This window comes from Diplotaxodon limnothrissa, linkage group LG7, assembly GCF_057381915.1.
Source record: "Diplotaxodon limnothrissa isolate DT_005_m linkage group LG7, D_limnothrissa_male_GT1.1, whole genome shotgun sequence".
In the NCBI taxonomy this organism is placed as follows: Eukaryota; Metazoa; Chordata; class Actinopteri; order Cichliformes; family Cichlidae; genus Diplotaxodon; species Diplotaxodon limnothrissa.
The window spans coordinates 2,788,304-2,811,499 of NC_140602.1; the positions used below are offsets into that span (position 1 = coordinate 2,788,304).

The 23,196-nt window shown below is 40.3% G+C and overlaps 1 protein-coding gene across 1 annotated transcript; it reads left to right on the forward strand.

Annotated features, from left to right (window-relative positions):
- Window positions 1-8,623: 8,623 nt before the first annotated feature.
- Window positions 8,624-18,116, forward strand: wfdc1 (WAP four-disulfide core domain 1). The gene is made up of 6 exons (XM_085357185.1): window positions 8,624-8,734; window positions 16,445-16,640; window positions 16,804-16,887; window positions 17,343-17,483; window positions 17,919-17,969; window positions 18,058-18,116. Exons 1-6 carry the CDS (start codon window positions 8,624-8,626, stop codon window positions 18,114-18,116), a joined length of 642 nt encoding a protein of 213 aa, XP_085213311.1.
- The last annotated feature ends 5,080 nt before the right edge of the window (window positions 18,117-23,196 follow it).

A 23,196-nucleotide genomic window follows, 5' to 3' on the forward strand; every position in this document is an offset into this window, starting at 1 on the left:
TTTACAAGCAGTGGCCCACACTGGAATGCCCCCACACTAAGAGGCACAAGATATGCAGACTCACACAGGCCAACACACACAGCAAAGGCAAAAGGCTACAGAAATGAAAACTCGCCACAACAAGAGAGCTGCTCTCAGAATACCACAAAGCTTTGATCTACCAGACAGGAACAAAGACCTAATCCATGTTTCATAGGAGCTCTACATGAAAACCAAACACACACATTCATTCACACACACTCGCAGGCACACAGTACGCCGTGGTTGAGTGCCAAGAGACGGATGCGACTACCTATCGTCAGGAAACGGTTATTGTTTTCTGAACTGAACAAATGTGCATTTTCAGACCAGTAAAATCAGAAACTAGGGCGGGTTATGCAGTTTTCATTTTCAGTGTAAGGACTGGTTTATTGAACCAGTGATTTGCAGACCATATGAGAGCCATGCAGTTACACGTTGTTCCAAATTTTCACCAGCTCATCGTTGTGGCTGTGAAAACCTCATTCTGTCCCCCGTCCTATTTTGACACTTGTGCACGGAGCACAACAGACAAAAGTCCTTCCAATGTCCGTCAGAGCCCAGCAGAAAGTTTCTCTCGCTCTGCTGGCATCCGCCCACAGGCTGCCTCATTTTTACAACCAATCAAAAACAACAAAGCAAAAGCCTGTGACAGTGATACTGTGAAAGAAATGTTTTTCTGCAGGATTATCTCTACATAGTTTGAATAATTCGAGTTTACCAGTGTGGATGATTTGAGCTTCGTGATCAGCTTTTGGAATATAAATGATGTTTAGTCAATACCGAGGACCCACAGTGTACCAAGAGAAGAACATGACCCAGCAGCATGTTGGTAATTTGACTATGATTTGCAATCAGACATCTTATCCAGATAAAATATCCAGACTTATTCATTACATGAGATAGGATATTAGTTACAGAGGTCATATAGACTTTGCAGCTTCTTCAGAACTATGGGCCAGATGTGGTGTAAAGTGCACTGCAACCTAATAAGTCGACTTTTACATTTAAACAATTCAGTCACAATAAATACGGTGTTTTCTTCATGTATATGAGGGAAAGACCTCGTCGGTGGGATGTGTGTAAAAAGAGAAAGAGAGAGAGAGAGTGTGCGAGGCGGAGAGCAGTGACCTGAGGCAGCCTAAATCTGACCCTTTCAGCATCATCTCCAACACAGCTGAATCAAATGGCCTGATAACAAGCCATTCATTTGATTCAGCTGTGTTGGAGTAGGGATGCATCTAAAAGCTGCAGGATAGTAGCTCTCGAGGACCGGGATTGGGCACCCCTGTGTTAGAGGATACAGTATCGTGATATTTTAGTGAACAGAAGGAAATCGAGCAGAATCACATCAGTGAGAAAGTCGACCTGATAATGAGAAATTAATGAAACAGCTAAAAAGGGTTTAGATTAATTAAGATTTATAGCAAACAGAAGCTCACAGTGTGCACAGAAATCATTACTAAAACATATCAAAGCTGTACACATGAGCAGATTTTTGATTTTAGTTGATTTGAGATGTCACAAGATATCTGTAGTACTTTCAGGGGAATGTTCTAGACTACAACAGACTTAAAAAACCAAACACACAGCCTAGAAGTTTGAATAACAAACACACGTGAATTTGGAGTTTGTTTGACGCGCTCCCTGCCTTGAATAAACGTTCAGTTTGCAGGCGATTAAATCTTTTGTAAATAAAAACAGCCTTTTTCTGATTTTAAGGTTACTGACAGTACTGAAGGGGAGTAACTGTTTGGGCGTCATGAATGCCTTTTTGTCTGTCATCTATCACAAACCCTTCCTCTCCTTTTATCTGCAGCTCTTCCGCCCCGCACCCTCTTTTTATCTTTCCACCTTGATCTTCTTCCTGCGCTAACCCACAGTATTAAACAGCTGCCATGCTTTAAATCATCAGTGTGTTGCTGTATCTCTAACACTCTTAAATAGTAAACCTTTAAGTGCCATACAAAGGAAGCAAGATTTTATTTATAACATGCACCGACCCGATACTTCATCAAAATGCTAATACTGGGTTAGACCCGCTTTTGCATTCAGAACTACTCTAATTCCTCATGGCGTGGATTCAACAAGGTGCTGGAAACATTCCTGACTCTGTGGTCCATACTGACATGGCAGGTTCACACAGCTGCTGCAGATTTGTTGGCTGCACATCCATGATGTAAGCTCAGCTCATTTCAGTTTTATTTATCTGGTGCCAAATCTCAACACTCACTTTATATTGTAAGTTAAAGACAATAACGGAGCGAAAACCCCAATAACCAAACCACCTGTGAGCATGCATTCAGTGACACTAGCAGGGAAGAACTCCCGGCAGAAGCAGGCTCAGTGAGGCCATCTCCAACGACCGGTTAGGGATGACGGGAGGAAGACGGGGAGTTTATGAATAACTAATGATTACATGCACACTGAGTGTGAAAAGAGGTGAAGGGAGAAGCAGAGAAAGGTGACTGCTCTCCCATTCTTCCATTAAACACCCTATAAACCACATGTAAACCAGCCGTCTGAGAGCAAAGTGCTCCATCGTGGTGATATGCTGCTATGAGGTCCTTAAGATAAGATATGGCCTGACTGAGATATAAAGATAAGCAAGTATCTGTGCCTTTGACTGTTTGTTAATGTTAACCAAAATTTCCAGAAGCCTCGCAGTTTTGAACAAAGTGAAACAATTCCTTGATAAAGATGCACTTCGTACTCTGTACTGTACCCTGGTTCTTCCATATCTTACATATTGTGTGGAAGTGTGGGGAAATACATATAAAAATACAACTAATCCATTAGTCACAGTACAGAAACGAGCACTGCGTATTATTCACAAGGCTGGTTATCTAGATCATACTCACAAATTCTTTCTTCAGGCAAAGTTACTTAAATTCCAGGATCTGGTTAATTACAATACATCCATAATTTTGTATAAAGCTTTTACTAAACTTTTACCGGCAAATTTACAAACTAGATTTGAAATTCGAGAAAAGGTTTATAATGTGAGAGGCTTTGGAGAATTCAAATTACCCAGAACTCGAACAACCCGTAAAGGCTTTTGTGTGTCTGTATGTGGTGTGAAAATCTGGAACAGTCTGAGTTTACAATTGAAACAATGCAAAAATATTCATAGATTTAAATTTCTCTACAAACAGTTGGTCTGGTCACAGTATACTCAATGATGGTTTAGTGTGCTCTGTAATGTCTGTCCTCTTACCATTGCTGGTATGGATTCCAAAATAAAAAATAAAAAATAAAGTGTGCGTATGTATGTACATATATGTACTTGTGTGTGTAGATATATATGTATGTATATGTATGTGTGTCTGTTACTTGTAGTTATTACTGCCTGTTACCTGTGGTAATGCAATTTATAATTTATATATTCTGTATTCAGTTATGAAGGCTCTAATTGTTGGTTGCGAGCTGCCGCTTAGATGCTTGTATCTGCCCGGGGCTGTTGATGGGTCTGTATGCAATGATGGGCGTAGCTGCGGGAAGTTTATTGTTTTTTTTTGTTGATGAGTGAGTATAGGGGTGGGATTTAATAAGTTTTCTTCGTCCCACTCCTTTTTCAGGCAAGTTTTGTTTTTTGTTTTGTGTATTTTATGTTCAATATAGGTATTTGTTGTGCCTGAAAATGAATAAATAAATGAATGAATGAATGAATGCTCCCTTTAACGAGTGGCATCATGTGGACTTGGACAAAGAGCTACGATATACCTGGGAGCTCATGTTTTTTCTACCATGTAATTATGATCATTGCAAAGTTGGCATTTTAAAATTGAATTACATCTCCTGTCATTTGTGTCAGACTTTAGTTACTGGAGCTCATCAGTGGCTCGTTTAGCAAATTAGAAGGAATGCCACTGCAATCCCACAAGTGAGCCTCTGTTTCCTGTTCTTAGCTGACGGGAGCGGCATCCAGTGTGGTCTTCTACTGTTGCCCAACTGCTTCAAGATTAGATGTGCTGCATACCTTGGCTTTAATCAGAGGTTAATTGAGTTAGCGATCTTCAAGCAGCCTGGCCATTCTAATCTGACCTCTTAAATCACCTTTCTCTCCATTCTGATGCTCAGTTTGAACTTCAGCTGCTCGTCCTTATCCCGACTACATGTTTAAATACACTTAATAATAATAAATTGTGTGTGTGTGCGTGCATATGTGTGTGTATGTGTGTTATAGTAGATAAAGATCACGTACATCAAAGGCCAATCTTTGCATGTAGTATAATATTTGCTTCATTTGCTAAAGTTCAGTTTTCAAACTAGAAAACAAAAAAGCAAACACATGAGAACAATCAGTAAAATTGCAATTAAGTCACAGATTTGTGTAACTGATCCCAACTGGTTCCTCAGAGTTTACATTCTGTCAGACACATTAAAACCAAATGCTGGGAAGCAGCGAAAGCCTGCTGGACCTTTTTCAATGTGACTTAGTGAAAAATAAAACAAGGTGGACTTTTATTGCCGTTTGATGTACACAACATCAAAAGGAGTTAAAGTGCTGTAAAAACTTGCCCTCTGCTCTGTACAAGTGCAACAAAGCTCGGGTATCCTTCTGTCACTTCTGGCACAGCATTGCAGGATGAAATCATGTAGCGTGATCATCTAATTACCAAACACGCAATTTATTATCAGAATTTTCCGCTAATTGTTGTCATATGTACTGCGTGTGTCAGGGGGTTAAAGCTCATCCAAGTGGAACTTTGACTCCTGACCACATTCAGCAGCCGAGTTCAAACTAACCAATCGCAGCTGACCTGTGACCTCTTGCGTTGACCCTCTGACCCCAACTGACAGGCCTGATTAGAAATGAATAATCTGACAAGTTTCAGCTTCAGGCTTCAGCTCACTGATACAAACGCAGCCCACACAAAAAGCTAATAAACATTAAAAGCCACACCAAAAAGATAAATGATCTATTCACTCGCAAAGCTGGTTTCACCCCTGCATAACTCCACAAATGGCATGTTGTCTGTCAGTTTATTTGTCACTAAACTATTTCAGAAATGTTTTAATAATTACATTTTCAGCCATTCTGGTTCCAACATCCATGTTTTTTCCAACATAGAAGGTAAATGATCAATTGGACCATCTTCAGGTGAAACAAATGTGTCCATTACTTTGTCTTACTTGTTACTGTTCTATGACCAAATTAATGCAATACGTTGTTCAAAGATTCATTTCAATTCAATTTTATTTATATAGCGCCAAATCACAACAAGTCGCCTCAAGGTGCTTCATAGATACAGAGAAAAACCCAACAATCATGTGACCCCCTATGAGCAAGCACTTTGGCGACAGTGGGAAGGAAAAACTCCCTTTTAACAGGAAGAAACCTCCAGCAGAACCAGGCTCAGGGAGGGGCGGGGCCATCTGCTGTGATTGGTTGGGGTGAGAGAAGGAAGACAGGATAAAGACATGCTGTGGAAGAGAGACAGAGGTTAATAACAGATATGATTCAATGCAGAGAGGTCTGTTAACACATAGTGAGTGAAGAAGAAACACCCAGTGCATCATGGGAATCCCCAGCAGCCTACGTCTATTGCAGCATAACTAAGGGAGGATTCAGGGTCACCTGGTCCAGCCCTAACTATATGCTTTAGCAAAAGATGCACATTTAACATTAAAGTCACATTAAAGAACAATCTTCAGAACAAATTTTAAATATATTTTCTTCTTCCACATATCACTTTAGCACATGTTCACAAAATCTGGTAAATCTTTGGTTTTGGTTCATTTAAATGTTGCCGTGCATTTCGTCCTCCTTACATTGACGCTAATGCACAGAGTCAGCAATAAAGTCTCTGTGGACTGAATCTGCAGAAGCTCATTCCTTTATTGCTAAGATCATGGTAACAAAACATTAGATGTCAGGGTTGGTCCATGTGATTGGAGTAGGTTTACTAGCTGTTGTTGTACTGCTTAATGTTTCTGTAGTACCTCAGTGATTGGTTCATATTATCCCTAGAAGCCTTTGGCAATGTGTTAAAGACCGTCAGCACTAAATAACTCCTCTCCTGCAGTCTCTAAGATTAACAGCATGAGGAATGAACATTTTATCCCATTATTTACTGCAAAAAATCCCAGTATCAACAAGAAATATGATGAATTATATAGGGAAACTCAAGCATCTGTGGTATGAATGCATGGTGTGTGTACATGTTTGGCTACAGTAGACCCCAACCACAAAGCTTACTGGTACTTATACTTTTTGTATTTAAATGTAACCTCTGTTGAAACTCACAGATTCTGTCCAGATGCACAAGCTGGCCTTTGCTGTGAAACACATGTCACACATTTACCTCTTTGGCTTCTATGAAATCACACTCTCTGCTCGTGTACAAACATGAAAAAGAGGGGCTGCTCTGTCCGCTGAGCCACATCTGTCTTTGGAGAGCTACCAAACATTACAGCATGAATCAGGCTAGAATTAATCAGAATCAGAGAGGATTTAATATGGAGTCCCCAGAGATTTGCAGACACTCCATCCTCCCAGAAACAACTACAATGCATCTTTTTCTCCAGAGAACAGCTGTCAGATGAAAGGATTTTTTTTTTGCCTTTCAAGAGGAGCCTGTCTCTAAACAGACTGCAATCAAAGATTTTCTTTTAGGTGTCCAGCCCCTTATCTTTCTCATTTCTGTCTTATATAGATGACACACATATAACATTGTTTCCAAAATAGTTCAGATGCTGTTCCCTGTAACAGAAACGCAGACAGAAAATGCAAGTATGAATGGATGTATTTAATTTAAAAAGTACTTGGAAATTTCATCATATGTGTGAAAGAAAATCATGGACACTGGTTATCAACCAAAAGTATCCAGAATAATATAGAGCTGGGACTTATTTGGAGCAACATATGCATGCATTTAACTGATGTTGTTTTCCAGGAAAGGCCTTACACGCTTCGGCAATGCCAGCAAGGCTACAGGTGCTCAGCTGGCCACCCTGTAGTCCGGACCTGTTGTGCATTTAAAGCACTTGGGGTGTTGCTAAAAAGAAAAGAGCAACTGAAATTCAAAATCAAACAAATAGGGGGAAAATGTTTTGCTTTCAAAACCACAGTAACTGATCTTTTTGATTCCCAGTGTAGATAAAAGTAGATGCAATAGACTCTTTTTTTGCCACAGACCAGCAGTTTTATTACTTAACTGTATTCAGAGCGATATGTTCTTATATCTTGTAGCTGCTGGCTGGATTGTTTCAACCGTATCCTGATCTCGTCTTGTTTGGTTATACTCGTTTATACTGTAAATTCCACCTTTAGAAAGAAGGGCAGGATGCAGATGTGAGAACATGTCTGGGAAGCACTGCTGTAAACGGGACAGCTGAATTCCACTCCAGCATTCCAGGAGTGTAATTATAACTTAGCATAAATATGGAAGGTAAATGAAACAAATCATTCATTAAATTCCACTATCGTCATATCTTATTGTCCGTGTCGTCCACCCCTTACCCTTTGCATTTTCATTTTTTTCTCCCTTGCTTTTGCTTTACTTTGTCTTTTGTGTAAGTGAGCCCAGGGGCCTCTCTCTCAGTGACACCGGCTCTGCTTCTGTAAAACTAATAATGACTGAGATTTGTGCCGGCTTAGCATTCTTTCTCCCTTTCAGTGCAAGACGCAAAGAATGGGGAGAAAGGTCCGGTGGTAAGGTGGTGGGGTGAGTCGGGGGAAGTGGGGGGTGGGGTTGAGATGAAGGGCGTCCTAGTTTAAGGGGGGGGGGATGACGGAGAAAAAGACAGAGAGGCCCCTTTCCCTGAAATACACCACATGCTTTTATTGTGCATGGATCAATGCCACTGAAATCACTGTGAGTGCTCTGCCAACAAACATTAGCTTGTATTTATTCACACTTGGACACTCATTCAGACAGCTAGGTGTATTTGTGCAATTTCAGACACCTTGCCATATGAATCAGGTGTGTCCTAACTCTGTTGTAATTCAATCTTGGACTGTTAATAGTTAAAAAGCGTGTATGAACTCCAGGCCAGCAGTGAAGTCTTTTTAAACCCCGTGCAAAGAAACGAGATAAAATAAAATAAGTCACAAATGCACGCTGACAAAATGCTGTCAAATTTACATAAAGATCACCAGATGTGCTACAAGATGCAACGAGGGGCCAAGGGGCGGTCTCACACTCACTGCCCTCTCCAACAGTCCTCCCTCCCTCCTTTCACCTCCCCTTCTCTCTTCCAGAGACATGTGCACACGCTGTGCCAGCAGACAGTTTCAGCTCTCGGTAACTGATGCACAGACTGCTGCTGTTTCTCCCTTCCCCTCTTTACTCCCCCTAACAATTCTCCTTCCTTTCCTGTACTGCCTCTATTCATCCCCTCTGTACTTTCCTCTACTTTTTCTCTACTCTGTCATTCTGCCCGTCACTTTTCCTCAGCCGGATATAAAGGCAGGACCTGTTGGAGGGAGAGCGCTTGTGTAATTTCTGGCTGCACTTGAGCACCCAGAGTTGTTGCTTCAGCTGGAAAGGCAACAAACCAGAGGACCTACAAACAGCTACAGGACAAACTCCGAGTAAATCTCTGTAATAAAGAGGAAGAAGGAATACTTCTGAGAAAATAAAGGAGAAGAAGGAGGGGGATGTGCAGAACACAGACCATGCCAGGCTCTTTGCTGGTGCTCCTGTCCCTGTTGGTCCTGTCCACAGGAAGTGATGCCAGAAGAATCAGGAAAAGAGGACTCAACCATAAGGTGGGGCACATAACCTCACCTTTCTACTGTACATACGAGTGTGTGTATTTCTCTGTCTCGGGGTTGTTTAGAGAATCTTTTAAAGTGGAAGTCGGTGAAAGCTCACAGCACTGCAGTACAATGTCTGCTCGGTTACAGGGAGGCACTTTGAGCTGTCAGGGCAGTTTTGTGTCTGAGGTGAGAGGTGTTCGAGTAGGCCTGAGGGCTGTGATTAAAATGACCGATAGTGTTGTGGCATAGTACAAAACACATTTACAGAAAAAGTGCATTTACTCAGGTTTTATACTCAAAGGAAGAAATAGATATTTTTACTCTACAATCACCAGCTGGATATTTTAAATCAGATTAAATTGGTAAATAAAGTTATATATTATATCTTGTTTTATATCAATTCCAAAGTCGTGGAGGAAAAACAACAAATTGCAGCTCTGAAAGTTAATTCAGGACTTTTCCAAACCCAGGAGCGTGAAATTAGATTTGTGGCACCCCACATGTCCCAGCTATGCTAACTGTGGCTAGGTAATGACCATGATTTTGATTAAATAGGCCCAATCCACATGATGCTAGCTTTTTTTATATGATCACTTATTATCATCGGGAAATATTGTAGCTTTTAACGGAAACTGTATGAGATAGGCATGCTTGTTAGTTTTCAGATGAAACATTGAAACAAATACATTTTAAAAAATGCTAAAAATCAGATCAACAAAAATGTAACAGAGTAAGTACGTAGTTCAGTCTGGAGAAGAGTCGGTGTTTTGCTTGAGAGAACTTTAACATTTCTTTCACCGTTGCGAAACAACGGTTTGAGAGCAGATGTGCTTTGATTTATAGATGCATGAAAAATCCACTCAGACAGGCGAGTTTTGAAGAGTAACAGAGAGTGTGCAACAGGTTGGAATAAGTAATGATTCTATAGGAGCAGTGGGGGGTATATGGGATGTTCAGCATTAGTTGGTGTGTGTGTGTGTGTGTGTGTGTGTGTGTGTGTGTGTGTGTGTGTAGTGGATTATTAGGGCAGGAACTGAATTTGCAGGCCAGGCCCCCGCTTGTTAACTCAGCTCAGTGTAGCTGATTGATCATCTCTAACAAGGGCTCACTGTAGCGTGCTGCCTTTCCTCTCTGTAACCTTTCATGCTTCAGTGTTCTCACCTTCTGACTTGTTTGTGGCCTCTGTCTCTCATTTTCAGCCTTTCTCTAATACTGTATGTAACTGTTACCATTCCACCCTCGTTCTGACCCGATTTCTCTTCCCCGCTGACCGTGTGCTTCTCTCAGTACACCACCCTCCGTTTTCCCTCAAATATCTTTCTCTGGTCTCCTCCTGCTCTCAGGATGGGCCAAAAGAACCGTCCGTCTGGACTCTGCCTCAAAGCTGCAGTAATTGGAACATGCTGAGACAGCTCTATAGACAGAGTTTGCCTTTTACTCCTTGAACCTTTTCATCTCGGTATCTTGCAATCTTTCTTTTTTTTAAATCTCCCACATACACACACTCAGCCTCATTTATAACGCCAAGGCCATACAGAAAGACAAATTATAGTCACGCAGTATTTAACATACACACTCCACAGAAGGATATTTTGTCTCGAAAGGAAAATTGGTAAATTTGAAATCAACACAAGACCACCAACATGCTCAGTTTTGCCTTTTGAAGCCTTTTCTTGAGATTGTATAATAAGCTTTAAACCATAACAATATGAATACACGATCCGTTTAGATTAACCAAAATTTTTACATGCAAGTAGGTTCGTATATTAATACAGGAGAGGAGGTCAGATTTTGGCAGATGTTTGTTTTAACCTTAAAGAATGTATTTTGGTCAGTAATGGATAGAACACGCTGACATTTTCCCAAAACCAAAGTATCACTTGGATTTAAGAGAAGTGCTACATGCACTGTGTACACCAAGAGTTGATCACTTGTATTTTTATTTTTTATTCCTATTTATTCTATTTATCCCCTTTGTATATTTTATTTATATTTGTCTCTGTATTTATATATATGTGTGTGTGTGTGTGTGTGTGTGTGTGTGTGTGTGTGTGTGTGTGTGTGTGTGTGTGTGTGTGTGTGTGTGTATATATATATAACAATTCTGTAACTGTAACTTCGGTCGTTGCTGTGCTTTTTTTTTGGAAGTCGAATTTCCCAGAGGAACCCACCCGAGGGATTAATAAAGTTCTATCTTATCTTATCTTATCTTATCATTTAGTATACTTGTAAATCTTTTGAAAGAAAGGTGTTTGCATGACAGTCTTTCCATGTTCCATCTCTGCGCTTCAATAGAAACATGCCGGTCTAAGAATGATTTACATGTAATCAGGGTATTTAGGTAAGAAATGGGCCTAAAGGCTGCAATGGTCAGAGTGATAGAGATGCTAATAGAATTAGGCCAGTTTTCAGCACCTGTCTAATCAGGCTGGAGATTGCCTGTTCTGTTTAAGCACTTAAAAGGAACAAAAAGGAAATGGACCCACTCTTATGTCTGAGATAAATACCTCAGCAGCGCCTCAGTTTGAAAGTTTTGGATCTATAAGTTTCCCCCTCTTACCAAATCATTGCCCAGATTTTCAGATTCCAGATTTGCTTTGCACACACCCACCACTCAACCAGATTGTTTAGTCTCATATAGCCATAACACAGTCTGGCTCAGACATCTGCCTGGGCATGCCCGTGTGCAAAGCAGTGTCTCACAGTAGCATTATAAATCTTTAGTTTCATCTAAGTGAAGTGATGTGGGCCCTTCTGACAGTATCTGCTATTAAGCAGAACGTGAAACACTTGGGCTTCCTGGCGTTTGTCTGGTCATGTGTTTGAAGGATAAGCATGCAACTGCTGCCTGATCTTTGAGAGATTTGTGGACATTTGTGGCGTAAATGTTGCAGACTGGTGGTGATGGCTTGTCTTGTAATGCAAACAGTTTCAGAGCTAAAGTTTGAACACTTTAATGCAAGGAATATTGTTTCCAGCTGTATGCAATTGCTCTAAGCTCAAAACTCATCTGTTTAAAACTACTTTCCCCCTGTGATCACATGTGCACTGTCTACTTCTAACTTCTTTATTTTTAGTGCTCTTTTACTTGGTTTTTGTTCATTTACTGTACAGGGCCCCTGAGTGTTTTGATTAAGATTAAGATAAGATTAAGATAACTCTTTATTGTCATTGCACAGTCATACATAGTACAGTAGTACAATGAAATTGGAAAAACTGTCCTACGTCGGCACTACATATAACACAACACGACACGATATGACACATCACAACGTAACAAACAACACAACACAGTATATTAACTTAGTATAAAAAAGAAGAATAAGTGTATGTGTAAATGCTTGTAAATGAAGTGTAATATTATTATTGTTTATTATTAGGTAAAAGGGGAAAAGTCTGTAAGCCTGGGATTTATAAATGCATGGAAGGCGCTGACTGTAGAAAGACCAGGCCACGTTTGTAGCTGTGAAGTTTTAAATATGGTGACTTTAAACATGTAGATTTGCTTTGTGGAGGCTCAGAGCTCTGAGAGGACAGAGTGTCAATATGAAGGAAACTACTGCAGCCATTGGTCATTAGCTATAAACCATCAGTTATATCATAGTAGTGTAACACTATTCTCGCTTAGAATCTACAATTTGGGATAATTTTTCTGTTATTATTAATATATTCTAATGAATATATTTGTTTTCTTTTCTGAGACATGACCTGTCAGCTATTTAACTCTGCAGCTCAAAGCAGGATTAATTCCAGTTAGATCTGAGTCTGGTGGTCAGCAGCACATTACTGGACATAACACTGGAGCAGATTATTGCTCAGTACCACAAACCTCAAATATAAACTCCCGTCCAAATCATCCCAAACATTCCTTCTGTTGTAAGAACGTTGTGTAAACCAACATGATGTCTGTCAACATGATTTCCCATCATTCATTAAAGCTCTCATGTCTTACTGATTTACAGTTTGTCTGTTTTCCTCACAACTTAGCCTGCTGCGTTTGCTCTTCTGTCTTTCTGTCAAACTGACAGCTGCTCTAGAAGCAGGAAATTGGGTCTCACAACACAAAATCTAACCAGATGTGTGCTGTGAGTTTCTTCATTTAGTAAAAGCTGAAGATCTTCCAGATTTAAAATGAAACCTTGAAACCTAACCAAAAGACCAAACACGTTTACCTGTGTGTACACCATGGAAATATATACAACAACAACAACAACAATCTTTATTTATAGAGCACATTTAAAAACCAACGACATGCCAAAGCGCTTAACATAAAACAAATTAACACAAGTATAAACAGAGTCATAAAAAAATAGAAGTGTAAAATTATGTTCACAGGAAAAGCCACCAATAGAAAAAATATAACTATAGCACAATATAACTATGCCATCAAAACACAATGGCGACAAGACACACACAGCGGAAATAAAAGCATGATAGGAAAATTAAAAGAATAAATAAATCTCTGCAAACAAGGCCAGCATTTAGCCGGTAGAAAAAGCAAGATTAAACAAATACGTTTTAAGCCGTGATTTAAAAGATTGAATAGAGTCAGACGCCCGGATGCTAATCGGAAGGTTGCACAACTCTGGTGCAGCCAGAGCAAACGCTCGATCACCTCTAGATTTCAACCGAGAGATCTAGGCTGCACCAGCAGCCTATATATATTCTTTGGTTTGTTTGTAGATCCAAGTTTCTGTGCATGTGTGTGCTCGTGCACTTGCATCCTTGCACAGACGAAGCAGAAAATGTTAGTATCTGTCTCCGATTTTGTTTTGTCGTTACTTCAAATGGTCAGATTTCAGTTCAGTTAAGGAGCCAGGCGTGGTGGCTTCTCCTCATCACCTCTCTGTGAGAAATTGGAACGAGTGAAAGAATCAGCAACTGAGATCAGACTTTAAAGCTACCGTCGTGTTGCTTTTCGACACCAACAGCAGGGGAAGAAAGAAAATGAAAGCATCAAAGAGTGAGCGAGATGGAGTACAGACAGTGACAGATAGATAGATGGAGGGGAAAATATTCCCACAGATATTCATGAACATCACACACAAGCCTGCTGGCAGTTTCTTTATTGGGGAGAAGCAGCAGACAGGAGTGTAAATAAACACTGTGGAACATCTGAGAGATGTGTGTGAGATTTTATGATAGACTTCAAGAAACAGAGCATGACAGCCCTTCTGGCGTACAGCAGTGGAAAAATCATGAGATGACAACTGAGAACAAAGTGGTTAAAGTAAAAGAAGAGTAACAGATATTTAACCAAAGCACAGTCCGAACCAGCATGGGTGATGGTAGCGTTCTCGGGGAGCTGTAATAAATCAGTGAATGGCTCCTGCAGTGTGCACTTTTGCCTGTATGGTATAATTAAGAGCAAGTTCAAACTACACACACACAAAAGCATGCAGTTGAATAAACAGGAAGGGCACGCTTGAGCTTTTTGTAGGAGAGGTTTGCAGGATACACTGGGAACAGATTGGATATAAGATAAGTTCAGATAGTGTAATAATCATTATGTAATTATCCAGTCTGAGCAAACTTTGTAGTACTCATTCACAGAAGAGATGCTGTGAATGAGTACGGAGCTCCAGTAGACTCCTGTCTGTATGAGGCCAGCATACACATAAAAATTAGAGTGGAATTTAACTAGAAAAGCAATAAAATAATCACTGACCACCGACTAACATCAGAGACAACACCCGCAGCAAACTGACAAACAATATTCTTGTTCTTTGGAGATGAAAAGCTTTACTAAGGTATCCAGTTATTTCCTGTTTCTGTCCATGTGTCAAAACGACTGATGAGAAACAAATTTCAGGCCCAAAGTATCAGGCAAAAGAGGAATCTCATTTCAACTCGGTAAAATAATCGAAATTTCAAATTAACCGAAGAACACAACGTTCTCTCCATCTCGCCGACCTCACCCCGTACACCAAACACCCACCGAGCTCCCAGCTGCCAGAAGAAACGAATTCATTTTTAAAGTGTTTGTGGTGCCACCATGAGTGCCAAACATTTGTCTTTTGTGTTTCACTGGTTGGTTCGGAGGAACAGCCTGCAAGCCTGCCAAATAAACAGCACAGTTTTAATGATCGTGTGCCACCCAGAAGCCAATTATCTAATTACAAATCTAGTGTAAGAAGAAACAAAAACAAATTCCTCTTTCTCGCTTTCATCTGCACTCTGGCCCATTCAGAAACGATGCTGCAGTTTCACTTGTTTCTTGCACCGTGTGCTTTCAACATCATGACAAACAGTTTGACAGAGATGCACTACCTTGACCAGTTTAGAAAATAAACTCTAGCCAATTAATAAAATATTCCCCAAATATGTTCCTCCGCTCTGGAGGATCCGAGGTTAAACCAAACTGTTCATTTTGATACAGTTAAAAGGAGAGAAAACACTGACGCTTCATCCAGAAAAGTAAATACAGTTCGTGAGAAAATATGAGAGTTGGTGTTTAGTTGATGGCAGCTGTGCTTCTTGGGATTTTGCTATAATAATTTCCATGTGCACAAACCCCCAGAACAATGAATGGTCACTTATTCTGTGGTGCACAACATCAGATATTCAATACCAGCAGTGAACAAAAAAATATAATAAAAAAACAAAACACTTCCCTCCACTTGTTCTTGCCAGAACTGTGTGTGAAGTGGATCTTTGCTCAGCTTCATAGTGGCCTACTTTCTCCCTCTCATTCACCAGGGAAGTAAGTGTTCGGTCCCACACTGAAACACCTGACCAATCCAGGTTAAGGTATTGGTAGGCAGGCATGCATGCAGAAATCAAACCTTCACCGCTCCTGTGCACAGTTCAGCTAAGTGCGTGCTGGATGTGCTCCCTCAGGTGTATTGTCGCCCTCTGCTGGTTGCAATGTGGTCACAGATATTATTACACTGAATGAAACTGTCTCAGTCTAATCTACATACATGCAGCACAGCCAGCACCTATTCTGAAAATACTTCCTGTCTACAGTGAAACTAAGCTTTTACTTCAACTGATCAAACACACACGTCCACACATGTGCAATAGCAATAACACTAAACGCAATACTCTTTTCTGGCATTGTTGTATTATACTTGTATATAGCATTTGTATTCTATTTTATTCGATTGTATATAGTATTTTATTTTTATTTTATTCTATTCTATTGTGTACAGTATCTCATAGATATATTATTCCAGTGTTTTTTCTCTAATTCTTCAATGCAACTTTGCACTGCACTGCTGTAACAAAATAAATTTCCCACACGTGGGACTAAGGTTATCTTATCTTATCTTACTGTGCTTCAACTTTACTAACTGATCAAAGTAAACTTGTATTAGGAGGCCAGTGATTAGCTTTACTTACTTTATTTTGAAATTCATTTATATAACAGCATGTGAAATCCTACAGAGACATCCATAATGTACTTATTATGGTTTTGTTTACAGCGACACCTGCAAAGTTAATGTGACTCCAGACTCCAGAGCTGCATTTTTATGATCTGTTGTCTTTTAACCGTGTTATTAAAAAAATAAAAAGCATATATCTATCTATCTCAATATCTACTAATTCTGAAGTCGGTATCTCTATTTCTTTTTGTGTGTGTTGCCCTCACATTGGCCTCCAGGGTAATATGTTCCAGTACTTTAAATAAAGAAGAGAGGGTATCGTGCATCAAAGTAACAGACCCCATCCATGGTATATTTCAGACATTTATCTGTCTTTCTTTCTCTCTTTCAGGATTACGAGTATCTCAATCATCCCCAGTCCACACAGCACCAAAAGAATGACCGGTGTCCACCGCCGCCCCAGATGTTACCAGAGCGAGCCTGCGAGGTCCCGGGCTGCCGCTCAGACTCAGAATGCGAGCGCCACAAACGCTGCTGCTACAATGGCTGCATCTATGCCTGCCTGGAGTCTGTGCAGCCACCACCAGGTCAGCAGAACCAGCAGACTGGAATTAAAATAGGGCTTCAAATTATATTAAAATGATTATTGGTTGGCAATATTTTGATGTTCACAGAAATGCAGGAAGTTATATTTTTCCTCGTATTGTTGTTGAGTATTGCAGTAGCTAAGGATGTGTGTGTTTTGAGCAGTTCTGGACTGGCTGGTGCAGCCCAAGCCTCGATGGTTGGGGGGTAACGGTTGGCTGCTAGACGGTCCTGAGGAGGTTTTGCAAGGTGAGGGCACACACCTGAACAGTTAAGGGTAACACACATGTGAGTCCAGAAAATCCATCTGCAGAACATTTTTGAGTTTTCAGTGCAATATTGTGCAGTGATATTTAATCAGAAGTCACTTTCCTCCCTTCCTGTGTGACAATAATAATCACAAACTGTAAAGACATCTTCACTGTAATAGTCCCACCAGTCTCAAATACAACGCTCCACAAATATTAACAGGAGGGCAGACTTGCTGCTCATTTTCCTTTAAAAAAAAACAACTCTAAAACTTTGAGTTTTTTTCTGAGTTTATATTTATATGCTGGCATTTCCTGTGGGAAATATTGTTTTTTAATTATTTGAAGGAAAGCCAGAATATAGTGCCACAAAATGACTTTTGCTCTTCTTATTGTCGTTTCCTTGGATACAGAGTGTACAGAGTGCGTTGGTTTTTGTATTTTTTTGCCCACTAGCTGAGGCCTGCAGTACTACTGAGGATGGAGATGAGCCTCTGCACTGTCCTACGGGCTACGAGTGCCACATCATCAATCCAGGAAACCCAGCCTCTGGCATCCCTAACAGGGGACAGTGCATCAAGCAGCGCGGCAACTCTGGTATTATTTTATTTCCCTTGACTTAAATGTTTTAGTGATCGCTCACATGATTGTGATGTGGCTTTAAATGTAGAATTTAACACACATTCTCTCCTATCTATATGTCACTTTCACAACAACCGTCTGATAGAGCTGCTCTCAAAGCTTTGTGCTCTGAAGCGCCACAGGGCAGGATGAGAATGCCAGGCTGTGCCAAGCATTCTGCTCTGGTGTCTCTATCTTGGCAAATGGCACGCTGTTAGATGCCAGGTTTCTCCTTTGAAATAGATCTTGAAATAAACATGCTGGAGTGACCTTGCAAATGAATAGACGGCCACGAGATGAACTGATAACGTGTGATTGAAGCTGTTGGCAGAAATATTAAACCAAGTATTTGACAGAGGGAACTTTATCCATTCATTCAGTTTGTGCATATAACGGTGATTTTAATTACAGATGGACGTAGCTTGAGACACAAATACTTTAAGGACTACAAGGACTACTTAGGTAAGAAGCTCAAGTGAATAAAAGCTTCAAACTGAATATTAAGTAAAGCTAATATGTCTGACATCATTGTGGCTTTTTTATTTGATAGGTACCAGCTCTAACAGTGCAGTGGGCTATGAAAAGCATCACCACAAGCACCTGGGGTGAAGTATGTTCTCAGCCACTCACATAAAAATAAAATCATCCTCATCTGCATTTTCCTGTAAACAGACCCATTTTTTTTCTCATACCTGCTCAGGTCGACTTGAACTCAGCCTCAGCTTCGAGCATAGCACAACCTCAGACATCAGTCCAGTCCTGTTTGATCCGCTCGCAGCTAAACCGGGATCAGATCTGACCTTTTTTTAAACTACGCCTCCAGCTGCTACCTCCTCTGCGCAATGCCCTGTCTCGCAGCCTCTCGTCAGTCACGTGTCCACAGGGAGACGAGTTTCTCACACTCTCAGCATGCATCCAAAGAAAAAAAGCACTTTTGTCCCTCTGTTTGATGTCAGCAAAAAGGGAGGAGGAGAGGCTTTTGGTGAAGGTAGCGCAAGGTGCAAACTGAAGCTGATTAGCAAAATTGTCTAAGCAACCCCGATTTTTGCAGCCCCCTCCCCCCTCTCTATAATTTGTTCCTATTTTCATCCACTGCCATGCTCTCTATTCTTAAGACTGGTCAGCAGAAAAAATCAAGACCATGTGGGCTTCATTCTTAGCTCTAAATTCCTCTTCTGAAATCTGGAATGTTTTATGGACAAGAGGGAAAAAAATCCAGGTGTAGCCGTGAGTCAGCTAAGAAAATCCAGATGTTTTATATTATGCGCTAATAACTCTTAATTAAAAAATAATACCATGTGAGTATGTGGATCAGTAAATTCAGAACAGCTGCAGGTATGTACAAGCTAACAGATGCTGACTGTGACTTGGAAAGCAAAATAAAGAAAGACAAAACTGTTTATTTAAGAGGCCTATTCGAGATGCTCCCCCTGTGAAAAAGAAAACTTAAATTAACCTACTGAAGGAAAGTGACTCGTTTTGAAAAGACTGATTTCATTTACACTTCTTTGACGACTTATGCAGTAAATATGTACCAGTTCAGAACAGTTATTCATTAACATACTATATGAGAGACAATAATCCCTGCTGCAGTATACACATGATAAAAGAAAGGGATTTTGCTTCCATGTAAATATTTAAATGGTGCTTCGGTAATTGCTGCATATAATAACAGAAGAATAAGCTGGTCACACGTGAAAGAAAACCACTCTGTGCAGAACTAAAGTGATGTCTGAATATTTCCATCTGATTGGTGCTATGTCGCTGCCTTGATTATTCTAAATAAACCACTTTATTTTAAAAAAAAGTTGTCCTTTGGTTCTCTTTCCCAAGTCATTTTAAGATGTGTGAAAATACTATTCACATTCTGTCAAGCCAAGAACATTTATGTACATCTGCATGCAGTCAAATTAGCTTTCTGTTCACGATCTAAAACTGAAACGAAAAGGCAAAAATAATATTGCACGGTTCTTTTCCCAAGAGAAACACAGACTTCTTTGTTCTCATTTAGTAGCAGAAACAGCAGAACAGCTTTCAAATGAGCTGCCTCAGTTTGTAGCTGAAATAAGTGCTTTAGACCACATTGCATTTGAAACTGTTTGGAAGTTTGCACAAACAACTTCTGCAAGAATGGCACTGATTTGGTTCCCCATCTTGCTCATGACAGAGAACAGAAATATTTGCATTCTTTAGCACAAAAACATGTAATGTTTGTGCAGTTATACAAATCCACAGTCAGCTTGTAAAAACAAGCTTGAACACTTTCTGACCCAGTGGGTCTTTTTACAAAGCCCCAGTGTTAGGTAGCCAGTGGTAGTGGTGGTTGTGGAGGTGGCCGTTAAGGTCACCACTCCCCCGCTGGACAAACATTTCCTTAAATTAAGACAATTTATATTTAGAACCTGTGATTTCCATTAATAAACAACACAAGAGAATAAAAGATAAGGCAATATACAGGGAGTGCAGAATTATTAGGCAAATGAGTATTTTGTCCACATCATCCTCTTCATGCATGTTGTCTTACTCCAAGCTGTATAGGCTCAAAAGCCTACTACCCACTAAGCATATTAGGTGATGTGCATCTCTGTAATGAGAAGGGGTGTGGTCTAATGACATCAACACCCTATATCAGGTGTGCATAATTATTAGGCAACTTCCTTTCCTTTGGCAAAATGGGTCAAAAGAAGGACTTGACAGGCTCAGAAAAGTCAAAAATAGTGAGATATCTTGCAGAGGGATGCAGCAGTCTCAAAATTGCAAAGCTTCTGAAGCGTGATCATCGAACAATCAAGCGTTTCATTCAAAATAGTCAACAGGGTCGCAAGAAGCGTGTGGAAAAACCAAGGCGCAAAATAACTGCCCATGAACTGAGAAAAGTCAAGCGTGCAGCTGCCAAGATGCCACTTGCCACCAGTTTGGCCATATTTCAGAGCTGCAACATCACTGGAGTGCCCAAAAGCACAAGGTGTGCAATACTCAGAGACATGGCCAAGGTAAGAAAGGCTGAAAGACGACCACCACTGAACAAGACACACAAGCTGAAACGTCAAGACTGGGCCAAGAAATATCTCAAGACTGGTTTTTCTAAGGTTTTATGGACTGATGAAATGAGAGTGAGTCTTGATGGGCCAGATGGATGTGTTAGGATGCCTGGGTCGTTGACCCAGGGTTTTTGAGTTTATTATATTATTTATACTTTCTAGTCTTTGGCTTCTTTGAGTTCTGTCTTATGGTTTATGTCTCTGTCTTCTTTAGTTGCTCTGTCTCCCCTATCACCTGTATCCCCTTGTCTAGTTCGCGTCTCTGTGTATCCTTAGTTCCTATTTCCCCGTGTTCAGTCAGTGTTTGTCTGCCCTGGTCCCACGTCTCTGTTCCCTTTGTTATAGTGCCTGCCTGTGAGTCTGTGTTATGTTTCCTGTTTTACTTTGAAAGTCCATGTCTGATGTTAATGTGTCTGGTTTTGCTTTCCCTTGTCTCGTTAGGCCTGATTTGCCCCAGCTGTGTTTCCCTCCTGTTACCCATTCCCTGATTGCTCCCTCTGTGTATTTAAGCCCCGTGTTTCTTTGTGTCTGTGTCGCGATCTACCGTTTACTTTGCTGTGTGTTTTGTCAATCCGCCGGTGTTAGTTTATTTTTGAGTTTTTCCAGTTATGTTTGCGTTCAGTATTAAAGCTGTTTTGGTTTAAGTTCTGTCTCCGGAGTCTGCACCTTGGGTCCTATTCCTGTTTGCACACAGCCACACCTAACAGGATGGGCCCGTGGCTGGATTGGTAAAGGGCAGAGAGCTCCAGTCCGACTCAGACGCCAGCAAGGTGGAGGTGGAGTACTGGTTTGGGCTGGTATCATCAAAGATGAGCTTGTGGGGCCTTTTCGGGTTGAGGATGGAGTCAAGCTCAACTCCCAGTCCTACTGCCAGTTTCTGGAAGACACCTTCTTCAAGCAGTGGTACAGGAAGAAGTCTGCATCCTTCAAGAAAAACATGATTTTCATGCAGGACAATGCTCCATCACACGCGTCCAAGTACTCCACAGCGTGGCTGGCAAGAAAGGGTATAAAAGAAGAAAAACTAATGACATGGCCACCTTGTTCACCTGATCTGAACCCCATTGAGAACCTGTGGTCCATCATCAAATGTGAGATTTACAAGGAGGGAAAACAGTACACCTCTCTGAACAGTGTCTGGGAGGCTGTGGTTGCTGCTGCACGCAATGTTGATGGTGAACAGATCAAAACACTGACAGAATCCATGGATGGCAGGCTTTTGAGTGTCCTTGCAAAGAAAGGTGGCTATATTGGTCGCTGATTTGTTTTTGTTTTGTTTTTGAATGTCAGAAATGTATATTTGTGAATGTGGAGATGTTATATTGGTTTCACTGGTAAAAATAAAAAATTGAAATGTGGATATATTTGTTTTTTGTTAAGTTGCCTAATAATTATGCACAGTAATAGTCACCTGCACACACAGATATCCCCCTAAAATAACTAAAACTAAAAACAAACTAAAAACTACTTCCAAAAACATTCAGCTTTGATATTAATGAGTTTTTTGGGTTCATTGAGAACATGGTTGTTGTTCAATAATAAAATTATTCCTCAAAAATACAACTTGCCTAATAATTCTGCACTCCCTGTATGCCCGTAAGAAGTAATTTCAAAAATTGTTTTTAATTAAATATATTTCAAGAAAACATGGCATTGCTAGCAAATAAGAATGCTCGATTTTGCCACCAGTCTTCAGTAGACTGGGTGTCTGCATGTTTGTACTGGGTGGCAGGTGTGGGCTTATGCTAGCGCCTGCTTGCTTATTAGAAGTGCTCTGTTTGGACTTTGAATGAAGAGAGTGTTATTCTGAACTACAGAGACAAATTCTGCATTATTCTTTCTATTTATTTATCACTAGGGTTGCCAACTCCCTGAAAAATAAATAAGGGACACCTCGTGGCCAGGGCCGGGCGACCCAGTTGTCTTCACCCTTCCCAGTGTGGTGAATTTTCTAGCTCTTTTTTTGTGTGTGAAATTATTTTTTAACCATTTGACTTGAATTTGATTTAAGTAGATGCATATTCTTTGTGATATGACCATATAGGAAACAAATGATCATTTAGCCATTTATTTTTAGCTCAAAATGACAACATTAACACAGTAAAACAGGTCTCTTTCTTAAACAGAAGCCTGTCATGCTTAACTTTTGAGAATATAAGTAAATCTTTCTTTAAAAGAACTCTGTCCTGCTTAACTTAAAATTATATAAATTAATAGAAAACAATAGAACAAAAATATTCTTGTAACAGTGCACATTTAGTGCATTTAGTACAATTGGCTTCAGTTGAGGTATTATTTCAGCTTTTCTAATGCTAATCAGCTGCTCCTGTTTGTAAACCCACTTGTTCCCATGATTACACATCTTAACTCATCATCATTATTCATCTATGTATTACTTTTATGTATTAGTCATCTATTTGTTATAATCATCTATCCTTGCAGTTGTCTATTACACAAAATAAATTATATTATCACACTTCTGGCCACATAGCGCTGATATTCACTGCACATGCCCATATTAACCTTAACCAGAGGGTTTAAAAAACAACAAACCAATGTTTACATACCATATCTGCTTCTGCCGTGGCCTGGTGGACAAGAAATTGGTTAAGGGTTCCCCGAGCTTTCACGCCCCTCATGTTCTTCAT